Source organism: Macaca fascicularis, chromosome 15 (assembly GCF_037993035.2).
Source record: "Macaca fascicularis isolate 582-1 chromosome 15, T2T-MFA8v1.1".
NCBI lineage: Eukaryota > Metazoa > Chordata > Mammalia > Primates > Cercopithecidae > Macaca > Macaca fascicularis.
The window spans coordinates 6,964,780-6,988,873 of NC_088389.1; the positions used below are offsets into that span (position 1 = coordinate 6,964,780).

General features: G+C 41.9%; 1 protein-coding gene and 1 long non-coding RNA gene across 5 annotated transcripts in view; one reads left to right on the forward strand and one right to left on the reverse strand.

The window, feature by feature from the left end:
• LOC135967331 (uncharacterized) overlaps nucleotides 1-24,094 on the forward strand; it is a 40,823-nt gene that overhangs the window by 4,349 nt on the left and 12,380 nt on the right. Inside the window, exons 2-5 of one of the 4 annotated variants that reach the window (XR_010581351.2) lie at nucleotides 1,799-1,972; nucleotides 14,641-14,706; nucleotides 20,511-20,744; nucleotides 22,402-23,892. This is a non-coding gene — a long non-coding RNA (uncharacterized lncRNA). Of the gene's footprint in view, nucleotides 1-1,798; nucleotides 1,973-14,640; nucleotides 14,707-20,510; nucleotides 22,128-22,401; nucleotides 23,893-24,094 lie in introns of those variants that run through there. The other 3 variants (XR_010581352.1, XR_010581350.2, XR_012425015.1) reach the window with 3 other exon arrangements.
• On the reverse strand, nucleotides 17,348-18,978 carry LOC123571577 (ubiquitin carboxyl-terminal hydrolase 17-like protein 6). The gene has a single exon (XM_065531062.1). The coding sequence runs from the start codon at nucleotides 18,929-18,931 to the stop codon at nucleotides 17,348-17,350; it is 1,584 nt and encodes a 527-aa protein (XP_065387134.1). The 5' UTR covers nucleotides 18,932-18,978.

Here is a 24,094-nt window from a genome sequence, read left to right on the forward strand (position 1 = left end):
ACTTTGGAGCCTCAGGAAGACCAAGTACATCATTCCTGATGTTTCCAGGACAGATTGGACTGCTTAGGCCTCTGGGACTATTCTAAGTCCTCTCAGGTTTCCATGGGAAACCGTAACTCTACTCCTAGAGCTCACACCACCCCCGAGCAAGCTCATTGTTTTCTAAATATTCCAAGGAAGTGCATCCAGGGTATGCCTGTATTGGTGAGTTTCACCTTGGACTGGCAGGAGAACTCTGAGAATGATACATCCTGACTTCACTTGATAAAGGTAGGGGAGCCACGAAGTCCAGATCTGGAGAGCACCTGAAACACCAGATGGCAGAAGGACAGTAAGGAGGTGAAGTCAGCTATGGAGTTGGAGCTTCATGTTTAATGCATGTAGGCTTCTGAGTTCCAGGACTGATGGGCTGGTGGGGATGAGATACATGTCTTCTTTGCAGGGAGCCAGGCCAAACCAGCCATCTGGTTGCACTACTGAAAGCTTTTGTGTGCCCAGTGGTAGGCAAGACACAAGCCAAACTCTCTTCACCTCTGGCTGGTAGTCCTTGACTAGAGAGGTTTGCACACAAGTGGTCCTATTAGCCGATGCTCTCCTGTGGCTTGCTTTCCTTTTACCTGTTTCTCATGTTTGCCGTCATGGAACACATTTCATAGTGAAATTCTTTGACTCTGACTCCAAATTACACAAGGAGGACCCAATTTGTGAACTTTTCATATATTTAGGAGAATCTCCACATTGATTTTTGTATCCTTATGTTCATATTGTCACCAGTATTAAAATTCTTACTATTTAGGTCATTGCGTTCACTATCATAATTATTAAATATTTTTCATTTATCATTTATTTTTATTGGTTAATTTTTGTGGCAGCTGTTATATAACAATCACTAGAGTTTCTCTATTCATGAAAGATGTCCACGTTAATGGAGGTAACTAGGAGTGTTACTTTACAGGTATGTAAACACAGATAATCTTGGCTGAACTGCGGCTATATTGTCTGGTGTCCCTTTGAAGGTGAAGCCTCTTGTGTTATTCTAAGTGACCTCTGGAGACAGAAACTGTCTCATAATTGCAGGGACGACTTGAGAAGGCATCCTGAGCCTATGCAGAAATGCAGAAGCACTTCCATGATCTAAGCAACCTATGTGAAGGCCTGAAAGCCAAAGCAAAGCTGTCCAACAAAAAGTTTTCCTAGTAACACTGGAGGTCCATCAGTCACTCCTCCTGGTCTGAATGCCAGAAATGTCCTCCATGGTTCTTGTGAGGGTCCAGATCTTTTCAAAATCACCTCTGGAGCCACAAAACCACTCCATCCTACCTGAAATTGCAGAATGACTCTTCTTTTGACCAGAGTCTCAAAAATATATTCATTGATAGTTTTGATTCCTGGGAGCTGCCATTGCTTGCAAAAGATGTGCCAGAGACTAGACATTTTCTGTCTCCTCACTTGTCCGGGGAAGACTGAAGTTTTTCTGAAACCCAGAAATGGGAATCTGACCCTCTGAGCAGCCCCAGGATTTTCTAAGTCTTCCAAGCAGAGTGGAAGTTCTGGTGAGGACCCATTGTACCTCCGATGGTCTGGAATCACATAGGATGATGCGTTTAAACAACTCTATGTGGAGATATATTTTCTGAGATATTCCAAGGAGGAGGGACACAACTGGACCAGATGTTAAAAGGGCAGCTGAGCATTAAGTGCCTATGTAGTGTTTGCAGCTTAATGTCCCATGCAGAAGGGGACTCTGGGCTCTTGTGTTAGAATTCAGTGTAATTCTGGGGTCCTGCTTTTCTTCCAGGAAATCCCACTTCCATCTGGATGTCTGGATGAACTACTGAAAGCCACTGAGTGTCCTGCAGCAGGTGAACTGTGGCCAGAGCCCAAGGATGAAGGGGGCTCCTTCCGTCTCTGACTGTGAAGAGGAAGCCTGAGGTATAGCAGACCCAGGCCCCAGAAGGATGGAAAAAATGAGGTAGGGAGTGAGGGGACCTCAGAAGAAGACTGAGGTATGCAGAATCCCAGGGTCAAGGAGACAGTGCGGTGTCGTGGTGGTGTCCTTGATATTCGAAGAGGGGCGATAATCCATCTCCTGAGTAAAATCTTCATATGGGGTGAGGAGGGGAGAAGTAAACAGAGAGGAAGCAGGGAAGGCCAAGACAGCGACCAGCCTTAGAGCAATTTTAACCAGAAATGGACACAGACCCTGGGCCCCATCGCGGGGTTGCAGGCCAAGGACCGTCTCTAGGCGATGCATAGCTACCTTGTGGGGTTAGTGGGAGTAGGCATTGTGACGTCTGCAGGGGTGTGGAAGGCTGGGCGACGGGAGCAGCTTACTGGGCTGGACCAGAAATACTGAACTTCTTTTCCATCAGTGAAATCCACTTCTGGGTCAGAAAAACTGCAAGTTCTGGAGGGGCAGGGCCTAGGAGGAGGTCAGGGCCTGAGCCTTCCTGGTTTGACCCCCCTACCCCCCGTGTTTCTGGGTCTGTCCTCACTTCCACCCAGCGGATCTTGAGTATCCTCCTTTGAGTCCCCACGAGTGTGTTGTGTGCAGTGGGGCCAGGCTGCTTCATCCACTGCACGTTAAATGTTTCCAATACTTTCTGGCCAAAGTTTAGAGTTGCTAGACCACTGACTTTGAATGTTGACCTGGTTCCTTTTGAACACAGTAAAATCTATTGAAGTTTAACGTCACCTCTTTTCATGGATGGTGAAGAGGCAGGCTGTTCAGGCGCAACTGCCTTCAGGTCTGGAGGGCGGCGGAGGTCATTGTGGGTGGTGGGTGAATCCGGAACCTCTGTGGCTCTAGACTTTCAAATATTTCATTTTTTCTTTTGTAGTTTTTGTTTGTTGCTTGCTTTTTTCACAATGGGAACTGGAATGTAAGATGCCAAACTAGCCTGTGGGGGACATGGATTTTCACAACAGTAACCACAGAGTGTAGTTTCCGTTTCTATTCCCTGTTCATGTGGGAGGCAGAAAAGGAAATCAGGTGCTCAGTTCTAGGGACATCACAGGACTAGGACATGTACAGTGGGGGTGGAAGGCAGAGGCATTGCTTTAGGAGAATAAAATTACTGCATGCACACACATATGTATGTATATGGATGTATGTACACAAATATGCATATTTATAGATTCTGTTCTCCCTCTCTCTATATAATTTTCTTTATTTCACACTTGATATGATTTTTTTTATTATACTTTGTGTTCTAGGGCACATGTGCACAATGTGTAGGTTTGTTACCTATGTATACATGTGCCATGTTGGTGTGATGCACCCATTAACTTGGCATTTGCATTAGGTATACCTCCTAATGCTATACCTTCCCCCTCCCCCCACCCTACATCAGGCCCCAGTGTGTGATGTTCCCCTTACTGTGTCCAAGTGATCTCATTGTTCAGTTACCACCTATGAGTGAGAACATGCGGTGTTTGGTTTTTTGTTCTTGTGATAGTTTGCTGAGAATGATGGTTTCCAGCTACATCCATGTCCCTACAAAGGACTCAAATTCATCCTTTTTTATGGCTGCATAGTATTGCATGGTGTATATGTGCCACATTTTCTTAATCCAGTCTGTCATTATGGACATTTGGGTTGGTTCCAAGTCTTTGCTATTGTGAATAGTGCTGCAGTAAACATACATGAGCATGTGTCTTTATAGCAGCATGATTTATAATCCTTTAGGGATATACCCAGTAATAGGATGGCTGGGTCAAATGGTATTTCAAGTTCTGCATCCTTGAGGAATCGCCACACTGTCTTCCACAGTGGTTGAACTAGTTTACAGTCCCACCAACAGTGTAAAAGTGTTCCTATTTCTCCACATCCTCTCCAGCACCTGTTGTTTCCTGACTTTTTAATGATTGCCCTTCTAACTGGTGTGAGATGGTATCTTATTGTGGTTTTGATTTGCATTTCTCTGATGGCTAGTGATGATGAGCATTTTTTCATGTGTCTGTTGGCTGCATAAATGTCTTCTTTTGAGAAGTGTCCATTCTTATCCTTTGCCCACTTTTGGATGGGGTTGTTTGTTTTTTTCTTGTAAATTTGTTTGAGTTCTTTGTAGGTTCTGGATATTATCTGTAGGTTGCCTGTTCACTCTGATGGTAGTTTCTTTTGCTGTGCAGAAGCTCTTTAGTTTAATTAGATCCCATTTGTCTATTTTGGCTTTTGTTGCCATTGCTTTTGGTGTTGTAGACATGAAGTCCTTGCCCATGCCTATGTCCTGAATGGTATTGCCTAGGTTTTCTTCTAGGGTTTTTATGGTTTTAGGTCTAACATTTAAGTCTCTAATCCCTCTTGAATCAATTTTTGTGTAAGGAGTAAGGAAGGGATCCAGTTTCAGCTTTTTATTTATGGCTAGCCAGTTTTCCCAGCAGCATTTATTAAATAGGGAATACTTTCCCCATTTCTTATTTTTGTCAGGTTTTTCAAAGATCAGATGGTTGTAGAAGTGTGGTATTATTTCTGAAGGCTCTGTTCTGTTCCATTGGTCTATAGCTCTGTTTTCATAACAGTACCATGCTGTTTTGGTTACTGTAGCCTTGCTGTATAGTTTTAAGTCAGGTAGTGTGATGCCTCCAGCTTTGTTCTTTTGACTTAGGATTGTCTTGACAATGCGGGCTCTTTTTTGGTTCCGTATGAACTTTAAAGTGGTTTTTTTCCAATTCTGTAAAGGAAGTCATTGGTAGCTTAATGGGGATGGCATTGAATCTATAAATTACCTTGGGCAGTATGGCCATTTTCACAATATTGATTCTTTCTGTTCATGAGCATGGAATGTTCTTCCATTTGTTTGTGTCCTCCTTTATTTCATTGAGCAGTGGTTTGTAGTTCTCCTTGAAGAGGTCCTTCACATGTGTTGTAAGTTGGATTCCTGGGTATTTTATTCTCTTTGAAGCAATTGTTAATGGGAGTTCATTCATGATTTGGCTCTCTGTTTTTCTGTTATTGGTGTATAAGAATGCTTGTGATTTTTGCACATTAATTTTTGTATATAACCTCAATTTCAGAGCCTGCTATTGGTCTCTTCAGGGATTCAACTTCTTCCTGGTTTAGTCTTGGCAGAGTGTATGTATCCAGGAATGTATCCATTTCTTCTAAGTTTTCTAGTTTATTTGCGTAGAGGTTTTTATAGTATTCTCTGATGGTAGTTTGTGGGGTCAGTGGTGATATCGCCTTTATCATTTTTTATTGCATCTATTTGATTCTTCTCTCTTTTCTTCTTTATTAGTCTTGCTAGCAGTCTATCAATTTTGTTGATCTTTTCAAAAAACTAGCTTCTGGATTCATTGATTTTTTGAAGGGTTTTTTGTGTCTCTGTCTCCTTCAGTTCTGCTCTGATCCTAGTTATTTCTTGCCTTCTGCTAGCTTTTGAATGTGTTTGCTCTTGCTTCTCTAGTTCTTTTAATTGTGATGTTAGGGTGTCGATTTTAGATCTTTCCTGCTTTCTCTTGTGAGAATTTAGTGCTATAAATTTCCCTCTACACACTGCTTTAAATGTGTCCAGAGATTCTGGTATGATGTATCTTTGTTCTCATTGGTTTCAAAGAACATCTTTATTTCTGCCTTCATTTCGTTATGTACCCAGTAGTGATTCAAGAGCAAGTTGTTCAGTTTCCATGTAGTTGAGTGGTTTTGATTGAGTTTCTTAATCCTGAATTCTTGTTTGATTGCACTGTGGTCTGAGAGACAGTTTGTTATAATTTCTGTTCTTTTACACTTGCTGAAGGGTGCTTTACTTCGAACTATGTGGTCAATTTTGGAATAAGTACAATGTGGTGCTGAGAAGAATGTGTATTCTGTTGATTTGGGGTGGAGAGTTCTGTAGAAGTCTATTAGGTCCGCTTGGTGCAGAGTTGAGTTCAATTCCTGGATATCCTTATTAACTTTCTGTCTCGTTGATCTGTCCAATGTTGACAGTGGGGTGTTGAATTCTCCCACTATTATTGTGTGGGAGTCTAACTCTCTTTGTAAGTCTCTAAGGCCTTGTTTTATGAATCTGGATGCTCGTGTATTGGGTGCATATATATTTAGGATAGTTAACTCTTCTTGTTGAATTGATCCTTTTATCATTATGTAATGACCTTCTTTGTCTCTTTTGATCTTTTTGGTTTAATGTTTGTATTATCAGAGACTAGGATTGTAACCCCTGCCATTTTTTTGTTTTCCATTTGCTTGGTAGATCTTCTTCCATCCCTTTATTTTGAGCCTATGTGTGTCTCTGCACGTGAGATGGGTCTCCTGAACACAGCAAACCGATGGGTCTTGACTCTTTATCCAACTTGCCAGTCTGTGTCTTTTAATTGGAGCATTTAACCCATTTACATTTAAAGTTAATATTGTTATGTGTGAACTTGATCCTGTCATTATGATGTTAGTTGGTTATTTTGCTCGTTAGTTGATGCAGTTTCTTCCTAGCATTGATGGTCTTTACATGTTGGCATCTTTTTACAATGGCTAGTACTGTTTGTTCCTTTCCATGTTTAGTACTTCCTTCAGGAACCCTTGTAGGGCAGGCCTGGTGGTGTCAGAATCTCTCAGCATTTGCTTGTCTGTAAAGGATTTTATTTCTCCTTCACTTATGAAACTTAGTTGACTGGATATGAAATTCTGGTTTGAAAATTCTTAAAGAATGTTGACAATCAGCCCCCACTCTCTTCTGGCTTGTAGAGTTTCTGCCGAGATATCTGCTGTTAGTTTGATGGGCTTCCCTTTGTGGGTAATGTAACCTTTCTCTCTGGCTGCCCTTAACATTTTTTCCTTCTTTTCAACTTTGGTGAATCTGACAATTATGTGTTTTGGAGTTGCTCTTCTTGAGGAGTATCTTTGTGGCATCCTCTGTATTTCCCGAATTTGAATGTTGGCCTGCCTTGCTGGGTTAGGGAAGTTCTCCTGGATGATATCCTGCAGAGCATTTTCCAACTTTGTTCCATTCTCCCCATCACTTTCAGGTACACCAATCAGATGTAGATTTGGTCTTTTCACATAATCCCATATTTCTTGGAGGCTTTGTTCATTTCTTTTTACTCTTTCTTCTTTAAATTTCTCTTCTTGCTTCATTTGATCTTCAATCTCTGATACTCTTTCTTCCAGTTGATCAAGTCGGTTGCTGAAGCTTGTGCATTTGTCATGTAGTTCCTGTGTCATGGTTTTCATCTCTATCACGTCATTTATGGACTTCTCTGCATTGGTTATTCTAGTTACCCATTCGTCAAATCTTTTTTCAAGGTTGTTAGTTTCTTTGTGCTGGGTTCATAGTTCTTCCTTTAGTTCTGAGAAGTTTGATCAACTGAAGCCTTCCTCTCTCAACTTGTCAAAGTCATTCTCCATCCAGCTTTGTTCTGTTGCTGGCGAGGAGCTGCGTTCCTTTGGATGGGGAGAGGTGCTCTGATTTTTTGAATTTTGAGCTTTTCTGCACTGCTTTTTCCCCCTCTTTGTGGTTTTATCTACCTTTGGTCTTTGATGATGTTGATGTATGGATGAGGTTTTGGTGTGGATGTCCTTTCTGTTTGTTAGTTTTCCTTCTAACAGTCAGGACCCTCAGCTTCAGGTCTGTTGGAGTTTGCTTGAGGTCCACTCCGGTAGGCTACTCCCAGTTAGGCTCTCCAGTTAGGCTACTCGGGGGTCAGGAACCCACTTGAGCAGGTAGTCTGTCAGTTCTCAGATCCCAACCTCCATGTTGGGAGAATCACTACTCTCTTCGAAGCTGTCAGACAGGGACATTTACATCTGCAGAGGTTTCTGCTGCTTTTTGTTTAGCTATGCCCTGTCCCCAGAGGTGGAGTCTACAGAGACAGGCAGGCCTCCTTGAGCTGCAGTGGGCTCCACCCAGTTCGAGCTTCCTGGCTGCTTTGTTTACCTACTTAAGCCTCAGCAATGGTGGGCACCCCTCCCCCAGCCTCACTGCCGCCTTGCAGTTAGATCTCAGACTGCTGTGCTAGCAATGACAGAGGCTCTGTGGGCTTGGGACCCTCCGAGCCAGGCATGGGATATAATCTCCTGGTGTGTTGTTTGCTAAGACCCTTGGTAAAGCACAGTATTGGGTGGGAGTGACCCAATTTTCCAGTGTTCTGTGTCACAGTTTCCCTTCACTAGGAAAAGGAATTCCCTTCCCCCTTGCACTTCTTAGGTGACGTGATGCCTTGCCCTGCTTCGGCTCTCACTCGTTGGGCTGCGCCCACTGTCCTGCACCAACTGTCCAACATGCCCCAGTGAGATGAACCCGGTACCTCAATTGGAAATGCAGAAATCACCCATCTTCTGTGTTGTTCACGCTGGCAGCTGGTGGCTGGAGCTGTTCCTATTCGGCCATTGTGGCACCAACCTCACTTGATATGATTTCTAAATTTAAATACCTTTGAGACAAACGCGAATTGTGAAGGGATTTAAAAATGTCAGTGAAAATGGAATTAAAAATAAAAATATAAATATCAACTTTATTTCTCAATATAATCTCTACTGAGGTCAAGACACTGCATTAAGGGATGATCCCAACCATTCAGTCCATTGCTAAAGAACTGAGGGTCATGGGAATTTAACCATGTCAATGCAGTCTTCTACTATTAACTAAAGAAAAATGGGTGCCCTTTACAGTTATTTCAAGATTAGGAAAAATAAGGTCAGAAGAAACCAAATCAGGACTGTAATGTTGATGCCTAATAATTTCCCATGAAAACTCTTTCAAAATTACTGGTGTTTGTCGAGAGGAAGGAACAGAAGTGTTGTTGTGGTGCAGAGGGACTCTCTAGTGAAGCTTTACAGGGCACTTTTCTGCAAAAGTATTTGCTAATTTTCTCTAAGAACTCTCCTACTAAGCAAATATTATGGTGCTTTGATCCTACAGAACGTCAACAAGCAAAATGCCTTGAGCATCCCCAAAACCTCTATGGCTTTTGCTTTTGAGAAGTTTGCTTTTGCTTTGACTGGAGCACTTCTACCTCTTGGTAGCCATTGTTTTAATTGTGCTTTGCCTTCAGGATCCTATTGATAAAGTCAATTTCACTCCCTGTTATAATTTTTCAAAATAATGCTTCAGGATCTTGATTCTGCTTGTTCAAAATAGTCACTAATAGCTCTGCTTTTGTCCATAGCTGATCTAGGCACAAGGGTATTCGGGACTCATCAAATGTAAAGTTTCTCAACTTTCACGTTATAGTCAGTGTTGTGTAAGCTGAACCAATTGAGATGTCTGTGGTGTTGGCTATAATATCTCTCGTTAATTGTCAGTTCTCCTCAATTAGGGCATAGAAACATTTTTTTTTTCTCTCAAAAATTGGAATGGGTGCCCCTCCTCTGTGGGCTTCATCTTCAACATTGTCTTACCTCTTCTTAGAATCAGGTATCCGTTTGTATACGACTGATCCTTCAGGTCATTTTTCCCATAGACTTTTCATAAAGAATAATTTATTTCACCGTTTTTTGTAGCTTCACCATAAATTTGATGTTTGTTCTTATTTCAGGTTTGGCAGAATTCAAGTTCGGCAGAATTCATGTGGCTCTTTTCAGACTGATGTTTTAAATCCTGTTCACATATGTTAAAACAGGTCCGGGCATGGTGGCTCATGCCTGTAATCCCTGCACTTTGGGAGGTTGGCCAACATGGCAAAACCCTGCCTCGACAGAAAATACAAAAATTAGCCTCTACAAAAAACACAAAAATTAACCAGACAAGGTCCCAACTATTTGGAAGGCTGAGGCAGGAGAATCGCTTCAACTTGGGAAGCAGAGGTTACTTTGAGCCAAGATTGCTCCACTGCACTGCAAGCTCGGTGAGAGGAGTGAAACCCTGTCTCAAAAATTAAAAAAAGTTAAAATAAACTAGCATATGTGTGTTTTGATGCAAAAGCTAAAAGTTCATGCATAGTTTTTTCATAATTGTTATTTTGCATGAACTTATTAAAGCCCCCTATTATTTGCCATAATTTTCTCATCTTATTAATTTCTATATACATACAGAATTTCCAATTTGTGTAAACCTTTCTTCCCAGTTACTGAACAATTATTTTAAATTTGAAAAATAGGAGCTATTTTAATTTATATATTTTTTTCTACGAAAATATGGATAATGAAACTTGTAAAAAGGAGATGTTTGGAAGTTTCTGTTACCAATGACAAATTAATTTTTAAATAATTTCAGGAAAATTTAGGTGAATGTCTGTACTTTCATATGAACGTTCATAGTAAAACAGATTTTTGAATTTATACCCTTGATAAACTTTAATGTAAAATATGTGAGTAAATGTGTACTTTTCCGTTCCTCATGAACATTCTCAAGTTTATACTATCTGGATTTTCTCAGGACGAATTACAAGCTGTATATGCTGCTGAAGTGTCTCAAAGATTAAGTCCCAAAGAGAATGCCCTACTGTTTTTCCAATATTAATTTCTAAGTTTTACCAAGTTACAAGTTTTTTTTTTCATAAAATATAAAATGTTTTGCCTCCAGCAGAAATACATTTTGGAACATAACTTTCCTGTACATAAGGGGTATAAAGGAAGCTTGGATTTGTTCTGAGAAAGGGAGAGGGTACTTCTGCCCATTGCCATGCACATCTGATTTTAGAGCTGAATGCCTTTCTGAGCTTGGCTCACTCCTCTCAAACTTGCTGGTAAATGGACACAAATTAAAGAGAAATAATTGTACACCATTTGGGATCAAGGAATCCAGATATCTGAACCATTGTTTATTATTTGCCCCTCCCACCCTCTCACCCTTCCAGATCTCTAGTGTCTATCATTCCACTTCTATGTCCAGGTGTACAATTATTTAAATCACACTTACAAATGAGAACTTCATTTGTTCATTTGTACAGATTCTCTTCCACCTAGCTACCTCTGAGACTGCAAGAACAATCACTCCTCCCCCTCCTCCTTCTCAGCCTACTCAAACAGAAGACCAGGAGCATTATCTATCTATCTATCTATCTATCTATCTATCTATCTATCTATCTGCACACACACACACGTACACATATATATACACACACAAATATATATACACACATATGTGTACATATACACACACTCATAAAGAATCTGCATTTTAAATAATGGCAGACCCATAGTTGTTCAAAAATCAACTATATAATTCTATATATGATAAATGTCTACTAGAAAGTTCACATTGAAAATTGCAAACACGACTTAGAAAAAATAAAGTTTTTAAAAATTTTATTTTATTTCATTTTAAGTTCCAGGATACATGTGCAGGACGTGCAGGTTTGTTACATAGGTAAGTGTGTGCCATGTTGGTTCGCTGTACCTATCAACCCGTAACCTAGGTATTCAGCCCCACATGGATTAGCTATTTATTCTGACGCACTCCCTCCTCACTCACCCCCAGACAGGCTCCAGTGTATGTTGTTCCCCTCCCTGTGTCTATGTTTTCTCATTGTTCATCTGCCACTTGTAAGTGAGAACATGTGTATTAGGTTTTCTGTTCCTGCATTAGTTTGCTGAGAATAATGGCTCCCAGCTTCATCCATGTCCTTGCAAAGGACATGATCTCATTCCTTTTTATGGCTGCATAGTATTCCATGGTGTATATGTATCACATTTTCTGTATCCAGTCTGTCACTGATGGGCATTTGGGTTGATTCCATGTCTTTGCTATTGTGAATAGTGTGGCAATGAACATACGCATGCAAGTATCTTTATAATACGAGAATTTATATTCCTTTGGGTACATACCCAGTAATGGCATTGCTGGGTCAAATGGTATTTCTGATTCTAGGTCTTTGAAAAATCACCACACTGTCTTCCACAGAGTTTGAATTTATATTCGCTCCAACAGTGTAAAAGTGTTCCTGTTTTCCCACAGTCTCACCAGCATCTGTTGTTTCTTGACTTTTTAATAATCGCCATTCTGACTGGCATGAGATGGCATCTCACTGTGGTTTTGATTTGTATTTCTCTAATGATCAGTAACGTTGGGCTTTTTTTTCCATATGTTTGTTGGCTGCATAAGTGTCTGTTCATATCCTTTGCCCACTTTTTAAAATATTTTTATTTTCGCTTTTTAAGACAGAGTCTTGCTGTGTCACCCAGGGTGGAGTTCAGTGGCACAATCTCGGGTCACTGCAACCTCTACCTCCCAGATTCAGGTGGTTCTTCTGTCTCAGCCTCCTGAGTAGTTGGGATTACAGGCACCTGCCACCACATCTGGCTAATTTATTGTATTTTGAGTAGAGACTGAGTTTCACCAGGTTGACCAGGCTGATCTTGAACTCCTGGCCTCAAGTTATCTGCCCACCTCACCTTCCCAAACTTCTGGGATTACAGGCATGAGCTACTGCACCCAGTTTTTGCCCACTTTTATATGGGGTTGGATTTTTATAGTTTTGGGTTTTACATTTAAATCTTTAATCCATTTTCAGTTCATTTTTGTATAAGGTATAAGGAAGGGTCCATTTAGTTTTCTGCATATGTCTAGATAGTTTTTCCAGCACCATTTATTATTAAATAGGGAATCCTTTCCCCATTGTTTGTTTTCATCCAAAATAAAATGGTTGTAGATGTGCAGTCTTATTTCTGATATCTCTATTCCATTCCATTGGTCTATGTGTCTGTTTTGTACCACTACCATGCTGTTTGGGTTACTGTAGCCTTGTAATATGGTTTGAAGTCAGGTAGCAGGATGCCTCCAGCTTTGTTAGTTTTACTTAGGATTGTCCTGGGTATATGGGCTCTTTTTTCGTTTCATATGAATTCTGAAGTATTTTTTTCTAATTTTGTAAAGAATGTCCATGGTAGTTTATGGGAATAGCACTGAATCTACGAATTACTTTGGGAAGTATGGCCATTTTCATGATATTGATTCTTCTTACCCATGAGCATGGAATGTTTTTCCATCTGTTTGTGTCCTCTCTTATTTCCTTGAGTAGTGGTTTGTAGTTCTCCTTGAAGAGGTCCTTCACTTGCCTTGTTAGCTGTATTCCTAGGTAGGTATTTTATACTCTTTGTAGCAATTGTAAATGTGAATTCATTTGTGATTTGGCTCTCTTCTTGTCTATTGTTGGTGTATAAGAATGCTTGAGATTTTTGCGTACTGATTTTGTATCTTGAGACTTTGCTGAAGTTGCTTGTAGCTTAAGAATCTTTTGGGCTGAGATGATGAGATTTTATAGATATAGGATCATGCCATCTGCAAGAAAAGAAAGTCCAACTTCCTCTCTTCCTGTTTGAATATGCTTTATTCTTTCTCTTGCCTGATTGCCTTGGCCAGAACTTCCAACACTTTATTGAATAGGAGTGGTGAGAGGGCATCCTTGCCTTGTGCCAAATTTCAAATGGAATACTTCCAGCTTTTGCCTGTTCAATATGATAATGACTGTGGGTTTGTCATAAATGGCGCTTATTATTTTGAGGCATGCTCCATCAATACCTAGTTTCATGAGAGTTTTTAGCATAAAGGAATGTTGAATTTTATCAAAGACCTTTTCTGAGTCAACTGAAATAATCATGGGGTTTTTGTCTTTAGTTCTGTTTATGTGGTGAATTACATTTATTGATTTGCATATGTTGAACCAGCCTTGCACCCAAGGGATGAGGCCGATTTGATCTTGGTGGATAAGCTTTTTGATGTATTGCTGGATTTGGTTTGCCACTATTATATTGAGAATTTTGCAACAAAGTTTATCAGAAATATTAAGCTAATGTGTAGTAAATACATTGAAAATAAGAACAGACTGATTAAAAGACTAAATAACATGAATCCTAAGTGTTTTCACAACTGATTTATAGAGTAAAAGCATTGCCAAACTAAATGAGCTTGGTCAAAAACTGTACAGGGTCTGAGATGTTGTCTCAACTTCCATTACTCATTGTGAGGTGGACCTGCAGTAACTATATTTGATGCAAAATTTCATGTTGATGGAAGCTGAGATGTCCTGCAGTCTCAGAGGGACAGAATTCTGGTGTGTCTCCCTTTGCCCTGTCAGGAATAAAGATCTAGACTCTACAGGTTTTGTCAAAATTTACAAGATGTAGGAAATGGGGCAGGATTTAGGCTGTGAGGCAAAGCCTAGAGATATAAAGAAACAGCTTCTGACCCAGGGCTCATGAAGTCAGGATAGTTTCAGAGGGGATGGTGGAGTGAGCATAGTACAGTCTTTGGAACCATTCCTTCCCCTTATTTGTTCATAGGCCAGATGTGCTCAACCAGGGGGCATCTCAGGTCTGATGAACAGAGTCCTGGAGAGACAAAGGGGCAATCCTGAGGAAGAGGCTCAACAGGGAGGAAGGAGTCACCATTTTCTCTCCTGAGAAAAATCCTTCTCCCTAGGAAACGATAGGATTTTCCTTGGTCCCAGTGAGACTTTTCCTGAGTGAAGAGAGCAGAGAGAGCAAGGGACTGATGTGTTATCTGTTTCCACCTCCTGCAGTGATTCTGAAACCATGGGGGACAGAATTATCTTCAGAATCATGAGCAATCCAGATGCCATGGTTTCACACAAGACATTGGAAGTTCTTATCTCTAAGGGGTAGGCACTGGTCATTGATACTCTGTAAAGCTCATTCGCTGATTACTAAGTGAGCCAAATTAATAATCTACTGGAAGTTTTACTAAACTCAGTTTACTTGACACACAATTCACACAGACACATTGTTAATATACACATTTTGATGCTTGACAGGGTTGGACCCAAGATTCTGTACTTCTATGGAGCCCTGTGTTCTGCCCAGGTGTCATTTACTCTCAGGTAAGTAAACTGATCACCATAACTAACAAGAGATTGATCTGTGATGATTAAAAATGAGAAGATCTGTTGGTTATGTTTTATTGGGATGGATTCTATTAACATTTAAATACAGTTTAAAAACGCAGATTTACAATGAAAAGTAACAAGCAAATATAAAAAGTGAAGGGGCTATTCCCCAAAGTAGTTTCCACTGAAATACCACCAGAGAAAAACAACTCTCAGGACAGGGATACTGCTTCAAAGACACAGATTTCACAGCTGGATGGTTGATCTCGAATTTCTGAAAATTCCATCCCTTACTCATGAAATGCAGTTTATTTAAGAACTTTCTAATTTGACTGTAGTTTCATACTCACACATTTCAGTGTGTTGTGTATTATTCCATTGATGATAAGTATAACTTATTTGAAAATGAATTACATACTGGTGAGAAAATTTTCCCTTTAAATTAAACTTAAACTCACACCATAAAATTAGCAGCATCTGTTTGTCTGTTCCAAGAATTACCTAGGTTCTACCCAGGGCACCTGAGATCAGTTGAAAACAAACGCAAAAAAGTTGGAATAAAAAGTAAGAACACCCTTCAAATGTTACGAATGCATCCCAGTCTCAATTATTCACATTCACGAGAATGATTCACCTATATCCCACTTTAGCAAAATTTCACCTACTCTCGCCTACCAATTGACTAATCAAAACAAACCAAGACAGAACAATAAATTCAAATTCATCCAGTAACCTGAGGGGGAAAACCTACACCTCAAAATGTAGTCTACAGATATTCACACAGGATGTCATCTACTGTGAAAACACATGCACAGAGACAGTCCCTTCACATGATCAGAATACTCACAACTCCACAACAACATATTAGATATGGGATCATCTTGAAATGCGGCCATCACTAACCAGTTGTCCCTTTTACATAGACAAAAACCTGAGGACCACATTATGTTATGTAGAAATGACTGTACACCTGTGTGCGTGTGTGTGTGTAGGGATCCGGGGAATCCAATAGACATTCCAGCCTCTTGATTTTTTCCATGTTCAGGCTCTTGATTCTATATCCGAGTGAAATGACTTGCCAGTGGGGAACAAGATAAGTCTTTGCAGGAAGCGCTCTGGTGGGAGCTAGATACTCAAATCATAAAGCATCGAGTGTTGGAAACATGCACTGAAGTTAGACGAAATACTCAATGCACAGTTTAGACGGTGAAAGACTTTCAGGTAATCATGCAATCACCGACCTGCTGATTGATGACATTCCCCGAATTTATGATTGCAAGAAGAGACAAATACTCATGACATTCTATTTCCGGTGGTTGGGGACATATGATGGCAACATACTGTCTGCCAGTCATGCTCATCACACTGTACTTTGCACACACGTCACACAGAGACACTGTTAATACGCATATTTGTGTGCTTGAGCAGGGTTGCACCCAAGATTCTGTGGTTGTACGGAGCCCTGAGTTATGCCCTCGACATCTTTACTCTCGGGTTGGTCAACTTGGATCACTGTACCGAACGAGAAACGGAGCCTGAAATCCAATCAGCGAATACACAAAAGGAAGGGGCCATTTCCCACAATCATTTCCACTGCAACACCACCTCGGATGAACAAGTCTCATTGCAGCTCAGGGACTGTGCTTCAGAGATGCACCTTTCGCAGCTGGACGATTGACCCGGAATCTCCCAAATGCCATTTTGATACACACCAAATGAGATTTATTTCAGTACTTGCTGATTTTATTTTAGTTGAATACACACACGCTCCTGTGTTTGATTTCCTTTATTATCAATACGACTTACTTCCAAATGACTCACATACCAGTGGGATGATTTTCTGCTTCAATTCATTGGAAATGGACAGCATTCAATAGGCAAGTGTGTCTGTCTGTCTGTCTCCAGCATTCTGTGGGTTCCACCAAGGGCACAAGTCCTAGGGCGCCTGATATCCATTCAACAAGCAATGTAAAAACGGCGAGGCAGGTTCAAAAGAAGAACACCCTTCCTCTCTTCAAATGCGTCCCAGTTTCCACTACTCAAGGTAGGGAGAAGGATCCACAGAAGTCCCACGTTCGCAAAATTTCAACTTCTGGTGCTCACCACCAACTGACGAATGAAACACACCCCAAGAGAAAATAGTCAACCCCGTCCCCTGCAATAACCTCATGCGCAATCCTACACCGCAATATGTCCTATTCAGAAATTCACACTGAATGTCATCTACCATGAACACAAACACACAGACACTGCCTCCACAGGTTCAGAAGACTCACGACTGCAAAACTCGATGTTTCCCATGTCTGGGCTCATCCTGAAACGCAGCCATCACTATCCAGTTGTCCCTCTTGTGTAGACAGAAACCTGGGCTCCTCATTACTTTATGTCGGATTGACTGTGTATGTGATGTGATAGTGTGTGTATGTGCGTGCGTGAAGCCCCTCGTGGGTGTGTGTGTGTGTACGTGTATGTGTGTGTGTGTCAGTGTGTGTGCGCATGCACTCCTGCGTTTGGGTGGAGACTTTTCCTGAGATCACTGGCACACAAACCGAGCCCTCTTGCTGTGTTTGTTCCTCCCTTTGGATCTCCTGGTCCTCCCTTGCAGAGAAGTGAGTGTGTCAGTGTTCATGAACTCCTAAGGTGTCAGGTTCCTTGAAGAGAGGTTCAGCAGGGAGCTTTGCTGTTCAGGATGACGGTTGTTCATCCCACCCTTGTATTTTGATGGATGAATCACAAGCACGTTGGGAGGCAGGGTACATTCGACTTTTCTGACGTTGAAGTCAGGCTTGGTTTTGTTTTGCTCTTGGAGGAACTTCCAATGGTCTAAGGTGCTTTCCTGAGTGGCTCTTTCCACCAAGTGCTCCTCCAAGTCGGGTACCTGGAGGCAGGGTTCTCTCTGGAGCTCTCCTTGCGTTGCTCGCCTGTCTTTGTGTTCGGCGCCAAGGGCTCCTGATTCCCTGCCTATTGACACACTCTCACTGCATCTTTCCAGTTCACTCTTCTGGATGTAAAAGAGGACATAGGCCTGTTGACTCAGGACAGAAGCGATGCTACAGGCAGTGACCTCGGCGTCATCCATTTTATACCACTGGCCTCCTGGAGCTTTGACATAAGAGAGGTAATGTCCGTTGTGACAACTCCACCCAGCGTGGACCAGCACAGCATAGAGGACATAGACTAGAGGTCCCGTGTTCTGCTGAGACATGTATGGCTGCATGTCAAGGCACTCAGGGTATTGCACATTCTTGGCAAGTTTGTTGCCTGTGACATCGGAGAATCTCTTCAATACAAGGATGAGGACCTTGGCAGAAGTGTGTAGAGTGAACGTCTTGGAGGCAGGCGCCTTCTGGAGACAAAGACCACAATGATAGGCATTCTCTCCATTGAGTTCTTCGGGCTTCACCACCTGTTCCAAAGCTTGCTTCACACTCTGAGCTGCCTGGATATCCAGGGCGATGTCCAGGTAAGGGTCAAAGGTGTCCGAAACGCCCTGGCAGTGGAGACACTTGATTTGAGATCTCCAGCAGCCTCCAAATATCTGGTGGATGAGGGTGGTGTCCTCAGAGTCATGATCTACCTGCTTGTGCCCGGGAAGGCATGCCTTTTTCATGGCATCCACAATGAACATCAGAAACTCATGGGCATCTTCCTGCTTGCCTCGATGGAAGCCAGCAGCCAATGCCTGTGAGGGCTGGGTGACATGGCCAGGACAGTGGAGGGCCCATGTAATGTGAGCTTCCATCGTACACAGCATGCAGCACTTGTGACGCTGACAAAGTTGAAAGTGCTCCTGGGACAGCATGTAGTTGGCAAGGGGCGGTGTGTATGTCAGGCACTGCAGGGAACCATTCAAGTAGCAAGTATTTCCCATATTCTGGAGCCCAGCCCCCACCGCAGCAGGTCTCCTGCTACTGAGAGGAAGCTTCTTTCTGGGGGCAGGCTGTCTTGCCACAGGAGCCAAATCATCACAGAGGTTGACTTGGGTCTCAGATGACAGTGGTGACTTCTCAGGTAGAGAAGTCCGCTGAATTTCAGCAAAAGCTGCATCTGGCCGAGAAGATATGAGTTTTGAAAAGTGGTTGAACTGCCACTCACCTCCCAAGTGGAGTGAATCGGCCTCCATGTCGCCAGGAGCAAGGATCACAAGCTTTTTCTGCTGGGACCACACGTTGCAGAAAGACGCTATCTCTTCCGAGAGAGTCTTCAAATGACGCGCCATCTGGCTGCATCAGCCCTTATATAACTCACCCCCGCCTACCGCGAACACCCCACCCACCCATCAGGTACGCGGTCCACCAATCCAATATCAGCGCTCAGTTAAAGAATGAGTCATAGGGTATGTCCCCTTGTATTCCCCAGGGAGTTCACTTAAAACTCCTGGGGAATGCGTTAGTTTACTTAAAACAGTGGTAGGGAAGAATTCTGTCCTTACCAAACAATGTGTATGTTTGCGTGTATGTGTTTGCTTGCGTGAACTTGTGGGCATGCGGAATCATGCCCATGTGAGTGTTTCTTTGTTTTTGTTTATATGTCTGGGTGTGTGTGTGTTTGAGCTGCGATGTGCTTCTAACTATGTGCTTTTGGCAGTTACGATCATCCTTTCAGGCACTGAAGGACAGGAAGTCAGACCTGTACTTTCTGACTTGAGAATCATCAATGAAGTACAGTTAATAACATAGTGTATTTGTTTCCTTAATATCAAAGAAGAAATCCGTGCAGTCTAATAAGTATTCTAGCGATAACCTTTCCATGTTCAGCCTATTGATTCTGTGTTCGAGTGAAATGACTTAGCAGTGGGGACCAAGACATGTCTTTGCAGGAAATGCTCTTGTGGAAGCTATATACCGAAATCATAAAGAATCAAGTGTTGGAAACATGCACTGAACTTAGACGAAATACTCAGTGCCCAAATTAGACTGTGAAAGACTTTCAGGAAATCATGCAATCACCGACATACCAATTGATGACATTCCCCGTATTTATGATTGCAAGTAAAGAGAAATACTCATGACATTCTATTTCCAGTGATTGAGGTCCTATGACCGCAATTTAAGAAGTCATGAAATCAGAAAACTTGACTAATCACAATTTAATCCAACTAAAACCTTTGGTTCATTTAAGAAAGGATGAATATAAAAACAACATATCACACAGCATGGGAGATAATATTTTAATACGTATGTGATAATGGATCAACATTTGAGAGAGATGAAATAAATAGTTGTAAATTTGAGAATAGCATATAACCAGAATTAAACACTGTAAAAGCCTGGGTGATGGGAGTGAGTCCATGTCTCAGGAGGAAACATAGAGATTTAAAAGCAGGGCGTCTAAAAGAGATTTGCATACCGTTGTTAAAACTGGCGGTTGTTTTAGTAAGAAAGGGAAAAATAAACCATTTGTCTTAGGGATTGTTGCATGTATTTTTCATCGTCTGAGATGTTGCTTCCAATTCCAGTTAAGCATTGTGTGGTGGACTTGCAGTTACCACATTTGGTGGAAAATGTCATGCTGATGAAGGTAGACTTGTTTCCCAAACTAAGAGGGACAGAATTTGGGTGTTTCTTTGGGACTTTTGGCTTACTAGGAATAAAGATCCTGGCTCTAGGGATTTTCTTAAAATTTTTCAGATAATGAGAAAGAGAATAGAATTTAGGCCAGGTGGCAAGGCCTCGAGGTGTACAGAAGCATCCCCGGTCTCAGGGCCCATGAAATCAGGATGATTTTAGGGAGGATGGTGGAATGAGGAGAGTGTGACCTTTGGCCTCCTTTCTTTCCCTTTTCTTTTCATGGGTCAGGTGTGCTCTATCAGAAGGCTTCCCCTTTCTGTTGGACAGAGTCCTGGAAGAAGAAATGAGCGCTGCTGAGAAAGATGCTCCACAAGGAGGAAGGAGTCACTATTTTCAGGAGCATGATCCCCAGAAGCATGAGAAATCCAGATGCCGTGGCTTTACACAGGATGCTGGAGTTTCTTTCCTCTGGATCCGGGAACTTGGCATCAGTGTTCTGTAATGCCCATAACTGATTTTGAGGTGAGTCCACTTGATAACCTGTCTGCGTGTCATGCTCATTACACTGCAATTCACACACATGTCACACCGAAACACTCTGAATGAGCATATTTATGTGCTTGAACAGTGTTGCATCCAAGATTCTGTGATTCTACAGAGTCCTGAGTTCTGTCCTGGACATCTCTACTCTTGGGTAGGTCAACTTTGATCACTATACCTAATGATAAATGTACCATTAAATCTAATCAGCAAATACACTAAAGGAAGGGGCCATTCTCCATAATTGTTTCACTCTGGTAGGTCAACTTTAATAACTGTACCTAAGAAGAAAGGGATCTGTGATGATTCCACATCAAAGAACCTGTTGATTTTTTGCCATTTGAATGAATTATGTTAACATTTAAATAGAGTTTAAAACCCCAGATTTCCCATGAAATCTAATCAGCCATGAAATCTAATCAGCAGATACACAAAAGGAAGGGGCCATTCTCTAAAATCGTTTCCACTGAAACACCACCACCAATAAACAAGTCTCATTGCAGGAAAGGGATCCTGCTTCCAAGATCCAGTTTGCACAGTTGGACGATTGACCCAGAATCTCCCCTAATGCCATTTTTTAACACCCCAAGTGAGATTTATTTCCGGGTTTTCTAATATTATTTCAGCTGAATACACACACTCCTGTGTTTCAATTTCTTTCAAACACCTTTTAATAATGAAGTATCTTGCTGCTTCACCCCTTATATAACTAATGCCCACCCACCGGTTCCACTACATTTACCCATCAATTACCCAATTTAACAATGAAATATCAGCAGTCAATTAAGTTTTGTGTCTTAGGTTGTATCCTTTTGCATTCCTCAGGGAATTTAATGGACACAGCTTAAATTGTGATTATAGAACAGTTGAATCAGATTTACTAATCAGTGTTATGGGCAAATATGATAGGAGTGGAACTGAGTTAGGACAGTGGCTACACATTTGCCTTATTTCATGTAAAACAATGCCAGTTAACAATTGTGTACGTATTAAACAGTTTGTGTCTGTGTGTGTATTTGTATCTTTGTGTCTGGATGTGAGAGTGTGTGTGTGTGTTGAGAAGTACTTCCAAGCATGTGCATCTGGGAGATAAGATCATTCTTTCCGCGATTGAACGACAAGAAGTTGGAACTACACTTTCTGATTTGAGAATGTGCAGCGATGTTATGTAATTAACACAGCATATTGTGTCTTAATTAAAATGGAGAGATCAATGGAGTCAAATAGACATTCCAGAGATAACCTTCCCATTTTTGACCAATTGATTCTATATCATGTTGCAATGATCTGGCTGTGGGGACAAGACAAGTCTTTGCATGAAATGGTCTTGTGGAAGCAATATATGCAAATAATAAAGCATCAAAAGGGACTATGCGTTCAATTTGTAGAAATATTCACTTAAGTTTGATGAAATTCTCAATGCCCAAAATAGACTGCAGAACACTTTCAAGAAAACATGCTATAACCCAGAGATTAATTGATGACATCCACCGAAGTGATGACTGCAAGAAAAGAGAAATATTCATGGAATTTTATATCCAAGGGTTTCTTGTATATGACAGCATATTTTGAAAAGTCAAAATCAGAAAAACTTGACAAACAGGAAGATATCTAAGCTAAAACCTTTTGTTCATTAAAGGAGCGATGAGAGGCAGTTCCAAGATGGCCGAATAGGAACAGATCCAGCCTCCAGCTCCCAGCGTGAGCAACACAGGAGACGGGTGATTTCTGCATTTCCAACTGAGGTACCGGGTTCATCTCACTGGGGCTTGTTGGACAGTGGGGGCAGGACAGTGAATGCAGCACACAGAGCAACAACCGAAGCAGGGCGAGGCATCACCTCACCCAGGAAGTGCAAGGGGGAAGGGAATTCCCTTTCCTAGCCAAGGGAAACCGTGATACGCAGCACCTGGAAAATTGGGTTACCCCCACGCTAACACTGTCCTTTATCAAGGGTCTCAGCAAATGTCACACCAGGAGATTATATCCCGCATCTGGCTTGGAGAGTCCCAGGCCCACAGAGCCTCCCTCATTGCTAGCACAGTAGTCCAAGATCTAACTGCAAGGAGGCTGCAAGGCTGGAGGAGGGGCGCTTGCCATTGCTGAGGCTTGAGTAGGTAAACAAAGTGGTGGGGAAGCTTAAACTGGGTGGAGCCCACCACAGCTCAAAGAGGCCTGCCTGTCTCTGTAGACTCCACCTCTGGGGAGAGGGCATAGCCAAACAAAAGGCAGCAGAAACCTCTGCAGATTTAAATGTCCCTGTCTGACAGCTTTGAAGAGAGTAGTGGTTCTCCCAGCATGGTGTTTGAGATCTGAGAACAGACAGAGTGCCTGCTCAAGTGGGTCCCTGACCCTGGAGTAGCCTAACTGGGAGACACCCCCACTAGGGTAAGATTGACACCTCACATCTCACACAACCGGGTACCCCTCTGAGACAAAGCTTCCAGAGGAATAATCAGGCAGAAACATTTGCTGTTCAGCAATATTCACTCTTCTGCAGCCTCCACTGCTGCCACCTAGGCAAACAGGGTCTGGAGTGGACCTTGAGCAAACTCCAACAGACCTGTAGCTGAGGGTCATGACTATTAGAAAGAAAGCTAACAAACAAACAGAAAGGACATCCACACCAAAACCCCATCTGTACATCAACATCATCAAAGACCAAAGGTAGATAAAACCACAAAGATGGGGAAAAAGAAGTGCAGAAAAACTGAAAATTCTAAAAATCTGAGCAACACTCCCCCTCCAAAGGAATGCAGCTCCTCTTCAGCAACGGAACAAAGCTGAACAGAGAATGACTTTGACGAGTTGAAAGAAGAAGGCTTCAGACGATCAAACTTCTCCGAGCTAAAGGAGGAAGTTCGAACCCATAGCAAAGAAGCTAAAAACCTTGGAAAAAGATTTCCTGAATGGCTAATTAGAATAACCAATGTAAAGAAGTCCTTAAATGACCTGAGAGGGCTGAAAACCATGACACAAGAACTACATGACAAATGCGCAAGCTTCAGTAACCGACTCGGTCAACTGGAAGAAAGGGCGTCAGTGATTGAAGATCAAATGAATAAAATGAAGTGAGAAGAGAAGTTTAGAGAAAAAAGAGTAAAAAGAAATGAACAAAGCCTCCAAGAAATGTGGGAATATGGGAAAAGGCAAAATCTACGTCTGATTTGTGTACCTGAAAGTGAGGGGGAGAATGGAACCAAGTTGGAAAACATTCTGCAGGATATCATCCAGGAGAACTCCCCCAACCTAGAAAGGCAGGCTGACATTCAAATTCAGGAAATACAGAGAACGCCACAAAGATACTCCTCTAGAAGAGCAACTCCAAGACA